Raw genomic sequence first — 19,688 nt, forward strand, 5'->3', positions numbered from 1 at the left:
AGAGACTGAAAGGTCCTAGAAAGAAATTTTCTAGGTTTGATAGTAAAATTCCGAAAGTAAAAGGAAAATTTGCTTGTGCCGGTGTATTCTACGTCACGCGATTCTTGTGCATTGCATGTTCAAGTTAACTCTTCAGAGAGTGGGCAGAATTAAAATTCTTGACACTACTGCCCTTGCACGTTGCTTGCCAAATAGTTCAGTATTGGCCCCACCACTAATCGATCGTGGTTCGTATAAAAGAAAAATTGTTCTGGGGGCAAACAGTCAAAAACGCTTCTTCGAAGGCACGCATATAGCACTTCGCAACAATGAAGACCAAAGTAATCATCCTCTTAGCGTTGCAACTGCTGACGTTGGTGATAGGCGAGCCAAGCCAAGAAGATGGAAACAGTTTGGAACATCTAGAAGGGAAGCTCACGAGAGCGATGGACGAATTCAACAGAAAAGATATCATCGACATTTACGGTGATATGGTAACCCTCGAAAAGGTTGTGGGAGACGGGGAACCATCGGACGAGAGCGCGGATCCGCTTGTGAGCAGGATCGAAAAATTCCTGAGAACTCGAAAAATACAAATTAATCTTCCTAATGACGCTTCAACCGCTGGTTTGTTCGCACGCGCTCTCGGTCAGAGGAACATCGATATAGACCTCAGAAGTTTTGCACGTGGAACATCCGAAGGTAAACAGATGTATTACGAAAAAATTATTATAAATGGAAATTTAAATAGAAAAAACGCAACTGTGATTATTTTATATTTAACTAATAGAACAATGCTGTCAAATTAGAGATAACTGGAGCGTATACTTTCTAAAGTTTTTGTGAATTTGCGTAACGAGATTGTGATTAGAATAATTTGAGGAAATATGCTAGTAATGACAATTTGAGATACTTAACTTTATATAATAAAATCTATTGCATTTTTACAGATTGTATTTTTAAAACAGTTTCAATAAGCTCAAAAAGCAATAATTTTTCTTTGGAATATAAAAATACTTAAATGTTACAATTTTCACTATAAATGTTATGATGAATAATATCTGCTTGCAGTGGGTACAATGTTTCGAAAAATATTTCAAAATCTTCGAAGATATTTTACTTAAATAAGCATCTATAACCAAATATTTCAATTCATTAAGTCTATAAAATTAAGTCTATATTAATCTTGCTTAACATTATATGTATAAACGCTGTATTTTTCTATAGATGAATATGAATATGTTAAATACTGTTTCTCTCTTTAACACTTATATAAATTATTTGATAAATACATTTAATATACTTCTTATACCTAATTGATTTGTAGATTGATCTTACGCTTTATCTTTCCTATACATGTTAAATTTATACTTTTCTTTCGCAAGAATTTTTTACAACTAAGTTTTTGATTTGAACAGTTTTGAACATTAAGTTAAAAGTTCTTGTTAGATTCTCGTCAGACTTATGTTAGATACTTGGATCTAACAAAAGTCTCTTATTCTTCTCTAACGTTCCGATCTGGTATGAATACATCATTCAGTGGGCGCAAACTTATAGTACCTCACCTTTCTAAAGTCTCGCCAATGGGGTTTAAGTAGCTCACGAATCTCGGGATTCATTGGCTGGAAAGTGTAACTTGTATCTTTCTTTTCAATTCAATCGTGGCCGGAATACCATTCACACATCCTATATGTATCTCTCTCTAGCGCCCACCGTTCTCTCTAGTTCACCTCTTGTCTTATACTCACAAATTTTCTTGAATTTTTTTCATTCACGTATTTACAATGTGTAAAATACTTTTTTCACGCGATTCTGAAAATAATGAAACATTCGGGTACGCATAATGTATTAATGTACGTTTATCGATGGTCACTGAGAGAGGGAGGTGAGAGCGATCGGAATGAAGGATTCGCGTATACGTAGAAAGCCACAACGATGCGTTCCACTTCTACCATGTTCGCGAAATAAATGCCGGAGGTGGGAGTGGACCAAAGTGGGTTATCGTTTGGTAGATATGGTGGGATTCCGGGTTTCTGGGACGGCTACCGCGAGAAGAGACGTCTAAGAAGGACCTTGAACGAGAGTGTCGCGTGTCGAAGAAAGTAGACTGGATGATAAACGTCCGTTATAGCCTTTTAGAAATCCTCGATTATCCAAGTATTCTGTGATTATTGATATCATCTTTATGTATTAATTCTGTTCTACCATTCCTATTGTAGTAATGCAAGTGTTATACATATATATGTTTCGTATCTCTCACAAACTCTATACTCTATACTCTATACATATATAATTCGACTTCGTACTTGAACATTCTTTTCATTATTTCTTCTTTTGTTGTAATTGTTAGGACCTAGATACACATGCATACGTTAACTGACAATTTTAAGAAAAAAAAAATTACATCATTACTTACAAGATATTGTATATGTTGGTTACAGGGCGTACGAAATTGAAGAGGATGATCCTGCCACTCTTGATCCTGCTGAAGCTAAAAGCAATAATCGTTCTGCCTATCGTAATTAGCCTGATCGCCCTAATAGGTATGAAGGGCTTGGGCGCAGGTCTTATGTCGCTCTTGATTTCCGGCGCGGTAGCCTTGAAGGCCCTTGTTACACCACCGCCGCCGCCAAGAGTCTCCTACGGAATTGTAAGACCGCACGAAATTCATCACGATCACTGGCACAGGTCAGAAGAAGAGGTCAATCAACCTTATAAAGGCTGGGCACCGGAATACAATGGCGAACATTATCCGTACCATGAAATTCCATAAAATACAATGTCCGGCCCCTTGCCATTCGCACTCGTTTACTTATTTATTTATTTATTGCGTGTCTGCATATGCTTGCTTTATATAATAAAATAAATCATCCTTTTTATAAAATTTTGTCTTGTTCATTGTGAGACATGGGAGGGACATGGACATCACCATGACATCGACGAACCGTCAAAAACGTCGTATCATCGGCATCGCGGCGATTGGTAAATTGCCAAGCTCAGATATGTCATATCTTATTAATGCTCGACCTAAATGCGCATGTGTTATCCGCGACATCGATAATAAGGATTACTTGCGGCAAAGATTTTACGATTTGTAAATAATTAAATAAATATCGAAAAAGAGAGCTATATACACATATACATATAAATATATATAGCTGTAGCTGTAAGCAGGTTACTCAGTCGGTCAGACGAGAAGGCTAATGACCTAGATGGAGGTTCACGGACGGAGGAAAGATAGAATGATGTTGCGCAGGTGGGAGAAGCGGAGAAAGACCGGATCAAGGTGGGGAACTAGGAAGAGGAAGGAAACGAGGTTACTGTGTCGGGAGCGAGGTAGGAAAGCGGATCGTAGCTGTGATTGGTCTACCGAGTTCCCCCTCGGTGCCTCGCACGTATCAAGGTCAGTGTGTCAATGTCTCCACGTGGTTCTCCACTTCTACCAGTAGATACGACCGTGGCCTTCGTGGTAGGGATTGAAATAACGGCATCAGTTGTGATTAGTCGAGTCGTTCGAGAGGAGTGGGACAGGGAACAGTGAATACGGGTATATATAGGCTGTTTGAGAGGCCAGCACCGTCGAGAAGTGGCGAACATGATGAGGAACGGAAGCTCTGATCGCCTGATCTCAAATGCTCAGGCATTCTTTTTTTAATAATATTAGAAAGAGACACGTTATTGTTTATAAGATCGCAGACACTCTGCAAGTAGTCAACATTTTTCACGCATAATTCTACATCCAATTCTATTTTAATAAAATATTTCCTGTAATTCTATAATTCAATTAATTTAAGTTATTCGGTTATATTATCAAACGATTTTCTTTGTCATGATTAATAATAAAAGCACAATAAGATATTTGTTAATAAATTTAAGAATATTGTTATATAAACTTTTTCTATGTAATAAGCCACATTAAATTGCGAATGTAGATTTTATAAACAATTCAATACTTTCTTCGTTTTCAATATTCTTTTTCAATAATTTAACATACAAATATAATTTTGCTCTTTAATGAGACTTGTATAAAAACTAATAAATTTTTTAAACAATATGTACTTTTAACAAATAAAATTTTTTACATTTTAATATACTATTCTCTTTCATTATATTTCTTTAATAAATATACACACACATATCATGTAAAACTTGGCACGTTTTTCTATATAACTATAAATTTAATGTATTAATTTATATGCATTTAAAAGAAAAATTTTTACAAAATGTTGTAAAAATTAATTTGCGGGTGTATAAAGAGACAATGTACGATATATAGTAGTATATCGTTATTCTATACCGTTATTTTATAAAAATTATTTTGATATTTGTAAATATTGCATGATGTAGAGGCATTCTATATATATTAAATTTGTGTGCTATAACGGAAGTATTTTTTATTTTAGTTAAGAAAGTAGATCCAGGAATTTCTTGCGGATTTCTTTGATTCAAAGACTATCAATACAGCAATAAATTATTTCGCATCTTGACATGACTGGGCCAGTAGCGACCAGTTTGCTTGAAATATAACTTACTGAGAAAATGGCAACGTACGTAATATGGTGGCTGTAGACTAGTCTATTCTTATAAATCCCCACCGTCGAAGCAGAAGAAATTCGCGGTATGTAACGTTCACTTTAGGCCGCCCGCCGCGAAAAAATTGCGAAAGTATAAATGCACGCAATGCCATGCATTTTGAGTACATAACGGATATACGTTCTCGAATTAACGAGGTCTATGCAATCACTCGAGCAGCACTCAGTGTATTAAATGCGGTAATTCCACCTTTCTTCTTTCCTTCTTGTTTCACACCTCGACGCATAAATCATATACGCACTAAATGCGCGTATTTGTATCATACACTTTCCTAAAATAAATTCATGTACTGTCTAATTGCGAAAATTATGTTATTTTCAACAACATACTAATGTTTATAAATATATATAAATAAGAAATTGTTAGACGTATAAATAAGAATATAAATAAGAAATTGTGGACATATCTTAAGCAGCTAAGTATAATGCAGATATCTTTATTCATTAAATTTATTTTTACTGTAATATTCTTTAATTTTTATATAATTAATATGTACATAAATTTGCAATTAATATATTACATTAATTTACATTAATTTATTATCTGCTAAATATATTTAATGTAGCAAAAACCATTTTACTATAACATTTATAGGAATTTGAAAGAAAAAATAAATACGACACAATACTATTTTTATATAAATATGGAAATCAAAATAACGAAGCAGATTTTAACGAAGCAAAAAAGGAGCGGTAGTACTCAACCATTTATGGAATATAATAACGATTTGTATGCGTGTGCCAAAGGAAGGAAGGATAACAATTGTTTTCTTGGAAACAGATCGTCCGTCCGTAAAAATTTTGCAGGTACCGTTTATTAACGGACAATATGGTAAACAACGTTCCAAACGGGCTCGGTAATTTCCAGCTTTCCAAGACAATCAATTTCACCATATTACGTATTTTTTTTCTAAATTCCTAACAGTACTATTGTACTGACATTCTAACAATTTCGATGCGTAAGAACACGATTTGCCGCAGTAATCGTCAGGGAGAAATTATTGACACATTTTCTGATCTAGCGTGAACATTCCCTGAATTGTCGCAAATTGTTGGGTGAGTACGGAGTTGGGTGAGCGACTTTCTTGAAACGACTCTCTCAATTTCGACTGAAAATGGAGTAACTATGCGTTATGGAACGTACACAATCATTATAGTCTTCTATACAATCTGTACGAATTCACCTGCCATGATGTTATGTTCGCACTTGCGAATATATGCTGTCTCCTATTTTCGGAGCACCCCATACTTAAAAAAATTTCATATTTTGCCCCCTTAATTTCATATATTAAAAAGTCATCTAAACAAAAATCTAAAATATAAAAAAATTCTTTTCTATTTTAGAAAGACCTTATTTTTATTCTAGAAACATTTTTCGATAAGTAGGAGAGACCGGGGCTAGAAGTCACACGGGTAAGTTGTCACAAAGCTTATATCTCACTTGATAGATTGAGTGGAATATTCTTTTTTATAATGTAGGTTGCTCCTATCGTGTTAGTCGGGTGTACGAAATAGCTCGTTTCAAAACCATCGCATGTGATATTTACGAGCACTTTTTAAAAATTGGAGGTCGTGAATAAATTTTTCTTGCCTCTATTTTTATTGTTCCGTTGGTTTTTGGAATTACTAGTCGTAATTTCTTTTTGGTCATAAGAAATATTATAGTTTTAGATAATTTTTCATGTATTTAGTTAACCGTCATTGCAACATAGTTTATAAATATAATCTTCTTTGTTCAAAATGACCGTTCAGGGTAAGTTGTCTCAAATGAGATGGGATTCAAAGTTTATGAGAATTATTATTCTTTTATTTACTCAAAGTTTATGAAAGTATTACAAAGTTTATGAGAATGATTATTCTTTCATTTACTCTAAGTTTATGAGAATTATATTACAAAGTTTATGAAAATTATTAATTTTTCATTTAATTTATGCTGCAATATATTATTAAGTTAAATTTACCAAAAATTGGCATTAACTTTAATAAAATATTAAAACAGGAACTATTTGTCGTATGTTTCCTCTACATAAAAGATACATGACAATCAATCCAGAGTCATGTGACAACCAATCCTGGGTATGGGGTAAGTTGTCACATTTGCACGGCTTTGCTTAGAATTAAATAACTTTTTTGTGTATAAATATATACAAGTCTAACATTTTTTTTCTTACACCTAAAGGATGTAGTTACATTATAAAGTAGTATACGATATTATAAAATATTGCTAACATTATTTTAAAAATCAGTATATGAAAAGTGTGACAACTAGCCCCGGTCTCCCCTATATTTATCTTATAAATTAGTATTCAATTCACTCAAATTCATTGTATCTTAAAATTTATATAAAAAATTTGAAAATATAAATAAATTTAAATAAATATTAACGTTCACAAACTTCTTTCCTCTTCTTTCTGTCTTTATCTGCCGCCAGCTATTTGATGATAAATTGCGAGATACAAAAACCTTGATTTTTTTTATCGGATGTCCCAAATATAGCGCAATATTGCGGTTTCAGCTAAAGCCTGGTAGTTTAACAGGAAACACAGATTACATTACGGGTTATTTTGATTGAGATCTAATAGGATAAAAAATGTGATAAAAATTGCAACTTCAGAATAAATGCGTGAATCAGAATGAGCGCGACTGAAGTCCAACTGCGTAACGAGATACCTTTTTCATTCCTGCGATTTTCGATTTAATTAGTAACGCAGATAAATGAAAAACGATTTTTAAAATCGTTCCACGTTGTCCTTTTCGTTGATGTTTACGACCGTAAAGCCGACGCCCATTGCACCACTGATTCGATCTGTCGCGCATAGTTTCGCGAGAACAGAATCAGCACGACGTGTTCGAGATTATTAACGAAAGGAAGGCACTACGTGAAAAGGAAGCAACAAATCGCGAAATGCATGCCTCTGAAAGAAGGTCTAGTCCGTTCTAAGTCGGCACACCTGCCGCAGCAACATGCAAGCGCGTGATATCGAAACGTGGAGGCGCTCGTGTTGTGCATACGCACACGCGCACGCAACGATAAGGCCCCATCGAGTTGCCCGTGAAAATCGACTGCGCGGTACTTTCACATCGGCAGATCCGTCTGAAGCGCCGTTGCTCGAGCGTAGCGCGCGAAAATCGGATCTCCTACGAGCTAGCTAAACTGGGCTGATTTAAAGTAGGACTCCCGTCTCGTTTCGCCTCGCCCGCAATTACAATTTTCACAATATACTTATCGGCAAACTTTTCAATTTGCAATATCTATTTGCGCTCAGTTCGCAAACTCCGCAAACACAATATGTGCCATCGCTCTCTTGGTTTCGTTCTTGAAATCGAAAGTGATGTCACACTGGGCGATCGGGGATTCCAATCCTGATCCTGGTAATTAACATGTGCTCCGGTTGATCGGTCTTATCGCTTAAATGCCTTTATTATAATATTGCCTCTAATTTCAGTTGATTTCTGTTTCACCCCTTTAAATGGTTATTAATCTCTTTGCGAGATAGTTCAAGAACGAGAAGATTTCTAGGCTATCCGGATCATATAGACACTTACATTATATGTCCTACATTATAGCCCAAACGTTTATTATTTTATAAAATAATTATATATAATATAAAGGGTTGGAACATTTATATGATTTTTACATAAATATTTTTATAATTTCTATATTTATAATTTTATAATTATATTCCTATAATTAAAAAAATTATAATTTTTTACAAATATATTTAATTGTGCAAAAAATTGTGTAACGTAAAACAGATTCCTAATTTTTATAAGCTATTTCATTACAACATAAGCATGCTCAAAAGTGAAAATAATATGGAGAAAATCTTCGTAGACTATAACATCGATAAACATGTAAGGAGTAATGATGCGCACATGAAAAATAATTGCATTGTTAAAGATTGATCGCGTACACATTAACTATAACTGCCACAATTGAATTGGCATTAACGTGATCAGCCTTCGCTCTCATTCATCATCTCATATCCGTTCATTGGTAACGTTTTTTCCCGTAAATTTGACTCAGATTCGAATTCTCCGCTCTATTTGACGCTCCCTCTCGCCACTGCTGCTGGACGGCTGCGAGAAGTTCCTGCCTCCTCTTCGACGTCCGCAAAGAAGAGAGTTCCGTCGCCGGTGCTCTCGACTACGGAGAATGTATGGAACGACCGAAAGGCAAAAAGGAAAAAGGACTATCCGTTGACTCGCTCTATATATACTGCAAATATCCGAGGGTATGCCCAGTGCACGATACGCGTCTCATCCGTCAGCTTCAAGGTCCTTCGTCTTCGAGGATATCGTCGTGTTACTGGCGATCAGTAAACCTGGGGCGAAAAAAATAACTGCACGAATTCGCGCGTTCTCCAGCTAGACTTCGTGGAAACATCCAAAAATTCACGATGAAAGGAATTACGCACGTTGCCCAATTGTCACGTTGTCATCTCCTGCTTCTGCTACTTTTTTTTTCGGGATGCGCCAATGCGGAGATCGAGAGACGCACCGCGAGGCAAATGGTGGAAGATGCGGAAAATCTGGAATCTAATTTGAACAAAGATTGCGGGAAGTCGTACAGTGCCACGTGCCTTAAGTTGGACGTGGTGTCCTTCCTGGATAAATTGTCGGAACAGGAGAATATCGGTATCCTGCCGGGTGTATCTGTGATCAAGGAGAACAGTTCCGCCAATGTTCCAGCATCGGAAGTAGTCGCCAATTTGGCGAGAGATTTCCCGAATGATGTTGAGAAAAGGCTGGATGCCTATTTGATTCACAAGGTCGGCAGTTACCTTAATAGCCACTCAATCTCTATCAAACTTTTCGATCCGAGGACTTTTGAAGCTGCCAGGAGCTTCAACGAAGAGACACTTGCACAACTCGGCTTAGGTGGCAACCAGAATGTTGAAACAGGTTAGAAAAAAAATGTTAAATTTCAGTTTTATCTGTTAGCAAAGCTGTAAGACAATGAATCCTCGCATGGTCAGTTAATGTCACATTGTGATTTGTCACATAAAGACGGTCTTTTATTTTACGATTTTTTTATTTGACAGGACGTAAAAAAAACCAAGGTGGCAACGGCTTGATGGCCGGTCTACTGATGATGAAGGGCACCCTCGGCATGATGGGATTCGGCGCAATTGCGCTCCTCGCAGGAAAAGCTCTGATGACGGGTCTCTTAGCGCTCATGTTATCAGCTATCATCGGATTGAAATCCTTAACGCACCACAGCGAAAAGAAGACCACGTACGAAATCGTTAGCAAACCGGTGTACTCCAGCTCGCACACGCACAGCTCGGAAGAGCATCACGGACACGGATACGGACATTCCGGATACGGAAGGTCCCTCGATACTGTCCACGATTCTCTTCAGCAGGCTGTGCTGAAGTACGGCAACGCGCATGATCGTAGATCGCTTTTGCAAAATTAAAATCATCCAATCAAGTTCGACGAGGTGTTCGCACACCGCCGCGCCGGTACACCATAAAATCTTTAGCACATCTCTACCTCACCGACTTTCCTTGTTGTTTCTTTTCTTTCATGTTCAAGCACTATCAACTTTTCTCCCGTTCTGTCTACGTCTTTTCTTCATTTCTATCTATTACTTCGTCTCTTACTTGTCTTTCTTCTTCGCCATCATCACACTTTCTTCCTTCTAAGATCTCGTTCAGTCTCATTTCATCGCGATTCACGAATTATCACCCTATTATTATTTATAGTCATATAGGTATTTATTGCGGCCACTGTTGCATTTTCGACTGGTACCTATCGAGAAAGCGTATCATCGTCGAGTACGCAGAGTTGCCCAAGATCATGTACATGATTTTTGGATATTTATTTCGTTATTGTAAAGTTGTAATAAAGAACATTTGTAAAAACATATGGTGTTATCATTATTGTAATAAATGCAACAGTTAAGGAATCGCACAATAAATCGTAGAATAACATCGCGCGATAAGTTTGTCTGCAAAAATACGCGCGATAACTTTATTTTATTGTCTAGCGATAGTCATCAGAGATTGGTTAACTTAAATGAGAGAATTATGTTCAACTCTTCTAACTATTCTTCTAACTTGATGTAAATGCATTCATACAAGTACATCACGCGCTGAAAAGTGCACGTACTTTCTGTTACGGCAATTACATTTACGTTACTGTTAAACATATACATTTCTAAAGGTGAATGTACGGACCAATTAAGAAGTAATAAGGCCAACACCTTCACCACGTTAGACCATCAGACTGGCAGTTCTGCATCAGGTCATAAAGTATTGCCATTCTCAAGGCGCATGAATCCTATATTATGAATTATATATGTGTATATGCATATGGTGTCCCAAGTATTTAATATAAACCCCGTAACTGCTGTCATAATCATAAATATATACACTTATAGAAAATGGTATGCCAGTTTTAAACCATTAGTGAGAAAAGTAAGAAAAATTATGATATATTTTTTGCTGATATAATAAAAAACAATAATTTATATCAAATTTTCTACAAAAAATATTAAGAAACTTGATAAAATCGATAAATTTTCTTTGCTAACAAAAAAATGTAGAATTAATAAGACATTATAATTAAATATTTCTATAAATTGAATAATACAATTCTGTCAACAGAGATATTCGTTAAATATATTCTTATTATTGATTACTATCCTCGCTTTTATTTCGATTATAAATGTTGTAATCCTTTAACTTATAAATTTCTATTCTGTTCTGTTCGTGTATAATTAATTTAGAAGTAGCACAAACTGTCTCATCCTACAAATGTTTTTAGAAGCGTGTCAGTTTATTACAGCAGGTCGTAATGCAGCATCCGGAAATATTTGTTATTGTTCGCTTATGCCATCCATGGTTGTGGCTGAAGCTCGATGAATGATTCTGATTTACCTTTTCAGCCTTATTATTAGCAGTCTATTTATCTCGCTGCAAGTAATGACAATCGTGACAAAACGTTGGAAGAATACCGCGAATGACATAAATCTCAATGTATATAAGCGATTGTGATGACCCAGAGATCAGTCAGTGTTAACCAGTGTTCCTCCCAAAGTTATCTTCGTTATCATCGTCATCGGAATCGATCAACGTTTTACTTGTCTTACTGTGCAAAAGTGCGTGAACCTATGTTCATTTTTTGTTTGTTGATCACGTACGTGATCCACGTGAATGCGTACGAGAAGAATGGGATACGAAACATCAAGGATTACATCCTTGATACGGAATTACACAGGATACCAGTCGAACGCCGAATATTCAACTTAACAAAAAATGGCTTTAAAATCGACGTGAAGGTCGTCTCATTGACCAGGAATAATTCGGTGCAAAATAAAAATGATTCTTTTCCGAAGTTTCCTGTAAAAGATATAGGGAAATGCATCATTGAATTTTCGCTTGGTTGCATCAAGAAACGTTTCGTCCGTTTCTTAGAAACAGTAAGTCGCCTCAATGAAATCACATTATTTGGGCAAGATGTGAAGTTAGTGAAGAGCAGAACAGTACGTAGATCTGAGGCTCGATCTATGAATGACTCGGACGTCAGTATCGAGCGCAGCGTAGATGATTTCTTCGATTCTTTTACTCTGCGTATCACGCTGCCTAGATGGAACAGCAAGCGAGAAAAGAATCAGATCGACGTGATGTTTGACGAGACACCTGTAGCAGAAGGTTAGCGCAACAGCCGTTAAAGTATAGACTAAAAAGATATCTTAAAAATATCTAAGTGGCACACTAAAATCTATCGCGCACTTAAAACATTTTATAATCTTTAAACATTTTTAGAACTTTTAATTAGGAAATTATTTTTTTCTATATTACTAAATTATTAAATATGATTTGTTATAGGACGAGGAAAGAAAGGAGGCGGAGGCGGATGCGGTGGAGGCAAAGGCGGAAAATGCAAGATGATGATGATGGGCATGATGATGATGTTAAAAATGAAGCTAATAGGTAATACTATTTATCCCTTTCGTATTTTCTTGTACTTGCGAACATATTTCTATTATATATTTGCTGTACAAAGCCTTAAAATTACATCAGATTATGATAAAATATAATCAAATATTTCTCTTCAATGCAATAGGATTAGCAGCGTTAAAAAGTATGATGATGGGCGGAATGTCTCTGATGCTTTCAATGATGATGCTCATGAAAGGGAAAGGCGGCGGAGGTGGCGGTCCTTGGAAAGGAGGAGGTGGAGGAGGAGGAGGTAAAATTGTCCTTCTCACGTTCTGTTTCTCGTGTCTAATTAAAATAAAATATAGATACAATTAATTCTTTAATATTCTTACTAATTTTTGGTTAAGCTTCTACTAAAAAATTTTGATAATTATAAATCGCGTTTTAACATCTATAGTGTAAAAAATCAATATACATATAAAAGCAATTTTCTTCAATAAAATCCATAAATAACACAAAATTAAATAATACTTTCGTAAAATATTAACAATAACAATTAACATATCTGATATCTTGACGGTTTCCAGACCAATACAAAGAGATAGTACTTCTTACAAAATCTTCGGGCGGTGGCGGGGGAGGGGGCGGTTGTTGCGGTGGCGGTGGCGGACCTAGCGATAGTTATGGTGCACCTCCACCAAGTAGTTATGGCCCACCCTCAGGAGGCGGCGGCGGTTATGGCGGAGGAGGAGGTGGATGGGGTCGCAGCTTCCACAAACGGCCAATGATATACGACAAAGAGACTAAGACAGAAATTGCGGATGGATCTAATTACATTCCAATGACAGGAGAAGTCATCTCGAATGCAGAAAGTACTGATTATCTGGACTATCAGGATTATCAAGAACCATCATCAATTAAAAATTCAAGTTCTGTAATTTCTAATTGGAACGCGCCAAGCTACACTGACTTCCACCAATACACGGGCCCCAGCGTGAGTACCGATTTGGCAAAGAATAATCTAAAGTCAGAAGCGACAGGAAATGCGAAAGGAAGAAGTTTCATCTTTGACGAAAATCCAATCAATCCTATCAATATTGTAAATGCAATTGAGAAGAATGTTGATTCAATGACAACCACGAATCAACCTGTTGCTGACGTTACGCATGAATTTACCACAAATACAGTGTATATGGATGAATGGCAGGCTACAGCTGAAAAAACAAGTGCCAATAACGTGTTATCAACAAATTCGACTGCAGAAATTGAATTGCAGCAAACCAAGTTGCGGTCTAGGGATATACCTTTGTTACATAAAATTTAGATCTTTCATTACTAATTATATATGGCATCATCGTGTATATGTATTTTTAAATAAATGGTACTGTAACTGTTACACAATTTTCGAAAAAATTTATTTTATTCCTAATATTCCAAATACTTTTTTTATAAGAAGCAATTTAAAATATAGATTGGATTAAAAATTAATAATAGATGCATAGATGTAAAAAAAACTTTCTCTTTGATAAAAATTAACATATTCTTATTTATTCATTTATTCTATTCTTATCTGTGTGAAAAATTTCTCATATTACTCCTGCAGAAACATTTTTATGAAGATTTTAATTGATTTTTGTCTGTAAAGTAGTGGCGCAATCTTTTGAAGAGTCTCCCAAGCTTCTTTCTATGACTGTCTAGTAAGTAACTGACCTTGAATGTTGCTGGAAGTATACGGAATCCGTTTTATCGAGTACACCTGGTATACCGATTGAGAAGCTGCAGCATGGCGAACATCGACACTAGGTGTCGAAAACTATTCCTGTAGTCAATCATGTTCAAGATTGAACAGATGTGTATACGGATCGCCTTGAAGAACAGTTAAAAGGTATTCACGATCCATAACGGTTTTTCTCTTGCGTCATATTCTATAGATATTTTTATTTCATCGCTTTACGTCTTCGACATATGTGCGTATTTTTAAAGCAAAAAATCGGTCGCAATTATTTATGATTCAATCCTTTTAAAAATTTAAATATTACATTAACTTTCAGATATCAGCAGACTTCATTACAAAACTTTATTTTATTTTTTAGAAAATTCGTTAATTTATTCAATCTTTATCCAGCACATTCGATTGAATAAATCTGTGCTTCATAAAAACAATCACAAAAATAATACATTAAAAATTAAGAAATTTAATACACCATTTAAAAAATATTCTAATTAATTAAAGCTTATAAAATAATTTTTTGTTGAATCAAACTAAAACTCAAAGAAAATTGATAAGAAGCGTGGGAAGTAAAAACTCCTTAGAAATATGTAAATTTCATGTTAATTAATCCTTAAAAAATTTGCTAAAGCATTATTTTGAGTTAGCTACTGTATAAATATGATATGGTGCATCTTTAAACACACACACACACACACACACACACACACACACACACACACACACACACACACACACACAATCTTATAATTTAATGTTTCGTTTCACTTATTTGAGATTATCTATTTGTGTACACAGTTATACTTTGCATGTTGAATGTTATACACAAAATTCTTAAGTCGTCTGCAGTTTTTACTCGTGCAATGATCGACCTACATTAGTATGTTGACCGTCTGTTTGAGACTCACAACACGTAATCTTTTCGGTGGCAACGCGATCTGATTTGAAAAGAGAAACGGTAGACGGATTTGTCAGCCATCACAGTGGACAATGTGCGAGCGTGCGCGTATATGGTCGCGCATTTGATTTTCTCGGGGCGCTCTCCTTTAACTTCTTTGAAGGGGAAGCGCCTGCTTAAACCGTGAGCTTATCTGTCAATCACCGTTAGGTAACCTACTGATCAACAGCTGAACAGGATGCTATTGACTACTTCGCTACTTTTCGCGATTGATCGGGAAAATCGGTGAAAGTACTCGTGCTGTCCGACACAAGGAAGATTTCCTTGTGTCGGACTATTCCGGAAATAGGCGCAACTCTACGCCCGAGGATCACTTTCCTATGTTACCGCATCTCGGGATCGATCATTAAAGAGGATTTATCCAATAATGATTTTATTTTACTATCAATACATCTCATTTTGGAAATATTGTAATATAACATTTATACTACTGTCCTTCGGAAATATAAGTTTATAATTTTTTACAAAAATAGTAATAAAGAAATTATAAAAATAATTATTTTTATACCGAAGAAAATTTGATATTCCAAAAAAATTTTTATAATTTATTATTTGTGTGTTAATATTAACTTAACTTATATTACAAATATGGTTTGTTTATTCTTAATATTTGTTTCCGTGTACATATTTCATACGATATTTCCGTGCACTTGCTTATCTATCTGAGAAGTTTATTACAAGAGCCGAAAGCCATTTCCCTGTCTCAGTTGACGTAACGGAAATTGTGTAGCAGTCTGTGTCTGCATAATATGAGGCAATGTGCAGTATGCTATTTGTTCCGTCAGAGACGGTGCGATAATATTGTATTCGCATGTCTTTGATTTGTGGTAAAAAGTAAGAGAGTAGGGGGGATAGGTAAATGGGTGAGTACTGAGTAAGTGTTGTCACTCTTTGTTACAGAATGAGAATGAAAGAGTTATGATTGATGCTTTGACATTTACAGTTAATCTTTCATCTATTCTTAACTGTAATATCTTTATTATAATTCTAATGCGCGATTAGTTAAAGATATATTATTTACATATTTTATTTTACAGAATATACGTAATCAAATAAATCTTAAATTATTCCAATAAGTAAGACACTCCTCGAAAGATGATTTGAAAAATATCTCTCCAATTAAATATTAAATTATTGTGAGAAATAAAAAGTCGCTTTCTAAGATTCCTTAGTATATTGTTAGAAAGATCATAAATTTTGATGAACTTCGTAATTATCACTTACCATACAATGGATTCTTTTTCTCCGGTGCTAAGACATTTTTTTTACTCATCCAATATGTGGCATGTCCCAGTTGCTTGGTTCACTTTGTACTGCACGTACAAACCAGTTTCGATGCACCGCAGACAAATACTTTCCGTTGGATTTGCTGTGGCCGTTAAAGTTTACACTTCTGATTCACAATTTTCAACTACGTCTATAACTCAAAATACTTTCTAACATACGGTCACGAGCGACTGGCGCATCTCAAATAATCTGCCACAGTCAGACCGGCACAAATTGCTTCCTTCTGTAAAGGTCGTCAGATACAATGTAATAATTAAAAAGCAGAGAGATTGGAAAAATTCACAGATATAGAAATCAACTACAAAATCACAAAACTATCAAATTAAATTTTATCGGAGATATAATTTGCGTAGTAAATAATAGGTACTCAAAGAAAATTAAATTGTTTTTGAGAATTGTTTGTGCTGTAAATTATCTTCTGGAATAGAGATTCTATAATTTTACTTTTAATCACTGATACACTTATTTTCTATCTAATTAACCGTACTACAATTATAGGTATTAAAAATTTTAGCGTTATTTAGACTGTGTTCCGATATTTACTGTCAGTACTGAAAATCTATAGTTCGTGTCACGTACACTACAGATTTTCAATACTGGCAGTGAATAACTGGCGGAACACAGCCTTAATAAAAGTAAAGTTAATGTTAAAACCTAACAAATATTAGACATTTCATACATGAGTTTTTTAAAATAATGGTATTACTTAAAGTAGGAACGAATTAAAAGCACGCAAACTTTAATAATGTAACTGTCTTCATTTCCACGAAATGGAAAAATATCCTGTAAATTTGTCACCCGCATTTGATAAATTATGACTAAGACGTAACTAGGTTACGCTGGAATGTTGAACGAGCCCCTTGTTCCTCCATGGGTATCGAGAGCTCTAAAGATGTGAAGTAAAATAAGAGAGTGCACGTGCCGGTGTGGATATTATGTTTTGTATTCATCAACGGAAGGAAAACATATCTTTGCAGCAGAATGAAATTTCTAGTGTGAAATCCTGTTCCTGAGGAATGCGTCTTCCGCGTACGCTCGTTTTTCGGCAACGAACGCGTAAGCCGGCCACGTGCCACAACCTACCTACCTACCTACCTAGCGCCTTACATTAGTAGGTCAATGGAATTCATCCGGTCAAACTGCGTCCTTCCACTCGTTTGGCCCACCTGATCATCTTGACCAATGGTTTCCGAGAGCCATTGAACTTACAGTTTCTTCACAGGACTGGTATCGATACATCTTTGACCTCCATATTTTTGAATTTAGATCATTCTGAGAGATAAATGCGCTACTTCCAAAACTCGTTTTTTACACAAGACACAATTTATTCAGAAAACGTTTATACATGGGACAAGCCAGATATTTAACATTAACGTTATTACATGTATAAAAATATATTAAAATTTCAAAATATGTCTAATTTGAGAGAAAGAAAGAAAGAAAGGAGAAAAGAGTAAGAAAGTATAGTGATTTAACATATTAATATAATTCTATTATATAAAAGAATTGTTCTTATAAAAGAATTAAAAAAAAAACAAAAAAAAACAAGTTTTAAAACATTGCAAGATTTTTTTTATTCAAGTGTTAAATTTATAGTGAATGCAATGTATGGTGCAGGCATCTTCATATTTCAATAATCATCGTATTGCATAATCAAAGTCATTTATAAGTATTATTAGCGTATTGAAAAAGATATGTCTAGCTGTCACCTAGGTAGGTATATTAGATATAAGTTGGATATGAATTCCATGTATCTTGGAGTTACTTCTCTCCTCTCCAGCTGGAATAAGGAGAACACCTTCACCAGGAATCTATTAATGAAAAGCGGCTCGTGAGTAAGAGAGAAATGTAGCAAGGTGATGTTTACTTGATAATGTTTTGCAGATATTAATACGTATTGGTGATGATTTTATAAAGCAGGTTTTTAACTCAAACTATTAAGCGACTTTTTTCTAGACGCGTCTATAGTTAGTAGTTACGCGATAAATAATATTATTTCTTAGAGTAAAAGTATATTGCGATATTAAATGTAGTTTTTCAGAGTAGTATTACTTGCGTTAACATAATTTTTTACATACTGTATCATAACGATGTTTGTGTGGTCAGACACTTATCATTATTATGCTTCAACACACTTACGATTTTACATTGCTATTATTTCAATGTAACGGTAAAAAAATATAGCGTATGACGCAGTATTAGCATAAAGAAAAAAATAAATCGAAAAATTATTAGCATAAAGAATAAATCAATCAATTAACTTGTGATTCATTTATAAATATTTCATTACATTAACGGATCTGAAAGTACCTTTAGATTCCTATATATGATACATGTATAAAATTTGGAATAATTTAATTTATGATGGAATTTATGATGGCTACAAATATCAATGATCTGACGATTTATAATTGTATCTTATTCGAGGAATATTTTGCGGGAGAGGGGATAAAGAGTAAAATATATTCTTAATCATTTATCTTTTAATGCTAGCTGTTTGAACCCTACAACAAATTATTGCGTTTAAAATATGATTTAAAAATCTTTGAAAAAGCTCTTTTTATTTCTTTACTGTAAAACTGAAATAGTTTAATGAAGGAAATATATTTCGCATTTTAAATTGACGTACATATTAACCTTTTTGTAAACAGTAAGTCTAAAAAGAGAGAAAAAGTTGTTTACAGCTATAAAATAACTTTATAATATATATCTGCAAATATTCTAAATATTTTATATTTATATTTTAGATATATATATTTTTTAATTTATCATGTTGCAACTGATTTTCTCCATTTAAATAATTTTAATACCATACTTTTTACATTCAAAATAACATATTAACTTTTACATATGTATACTTAAAAATTTAATATAAAATCCAGTTATTACGTTGCTATAGCGAGATAAGGAAGTTAAACTGGATTTGCACCGGGACGCATACCAGACTCACGCATAAATATTGTATAAATCTATGCAATAGTTTAATTATATACTGTTTACGGGAAAATTTTTTGTCATCGCCATTTTTCGAAAAAATGAGTTACAAAAAGCAATTGCAATTAATTTTTTATATGCAAATGTCATTGCATATTACATACGTATAATACACATAATATATTCTAATTGTATCTCATAATCTTACACTATTCATCATTAGACAAAAATTTATATTTATCATTATACGTATTCATTACTATACAAAAATGTATATGCCCGATAATAAGTATGATCTCGTATTAGTAGCTTACAAT

General features: G+C 34.5%; 2 protein-coding genes across 2 annotated transcripts; both read left to right on the plus strand.

The window, feature by feature from the left end:
* The first annotated feature begins 308 nt into the window (after window positions 1-308).
* Osi15 (DUF1676 domain-containing protein Osi15) lies at window positions 309-2,857 on the plus strand. Its single transcript, XM_071700924.1, has 2 exons — window positions 309-681; window positions 2,421-2,857. Exons 1-2 carry the CDS (start codon window positions 309-311, stop codon window positions 2,750-2,752), a joined length of 705 nt encoding a protein of 234 aa, XP_071557025.1. The 3' UTR covers window positions 2,753-2,857.
* A 6,081-nt stretch (window positions 2,858-8,938) lies between these two features.
* Window positions 8,939-10,443, plus strand: Osi16 (DUF1676 domain-containing protein Osi16). The gene is made up of 2 exons (XM_071700925.1): window positions 8,939-9,476; window positions 9,617-10,443. Exons 1-2 carry the CDS (start codon window positions 8,972-8,974, stop codon window positions 9,991-9,993), a joined length of 882 nt encoding a protein of 293 aa, XP_071557026.1. The 5' UTR covers window positions 8,939-8,971; the 3' UTR covers window positions 9,994-10,443.
* The last annotated feature ends 9,245 nt before the right edge of the window (window positions 10,444-19,688 follow it).

Source organism: Temnothorax nylanderi, unplaced genomic scaffold, assembly GCF_030848795.1.
Source record: "Temnothorax nylanderi isolate EJ_2023f unplaced genomic scaffold, tnyl_v1.0 TNYL_tig0024_pilon, whole genome shotgun sequence".
Classification (NCBI taxonomy): domain Eukaryota; kingdom Metazoa; phylum Arthropoda; class Insecta; order Hymenoptera; family Formicidae; genus Temnothorax; species Temnothorax nylanderi.

Excerpts from the sequence above, each read along its gene's own strand:
- Osi16 (XM_071700925.1), top strand. The coding sequence starts at position 8,972 with ATGAAAGGAATTACGCACGTTGCCCAATTGTCACGTTGTCATCTCCTG. Across the intron at positions 9,477-9,616 it reads CAACCAGAATGTTGAAACAG|GACGTAAAAAAAACCAAGGT; the intron begins GTTAGAAAAAAA and ends TTTATTTGACAG.
- Osi15 (XM_071700924.1), top strand. The coding sequence starts at position 309 with ATGAAGACCAAAGTAATCATCCTCTTAGCGTTGCAACTGCTGACGTTG. Across the intron at positions 682-2,420 it reads TGCACGTGGAACATCCGAAG|GGCGTACGAAATTGAAGAGG; the intron begins GTAAACAGATGT and ends TGTTGGTTACAG.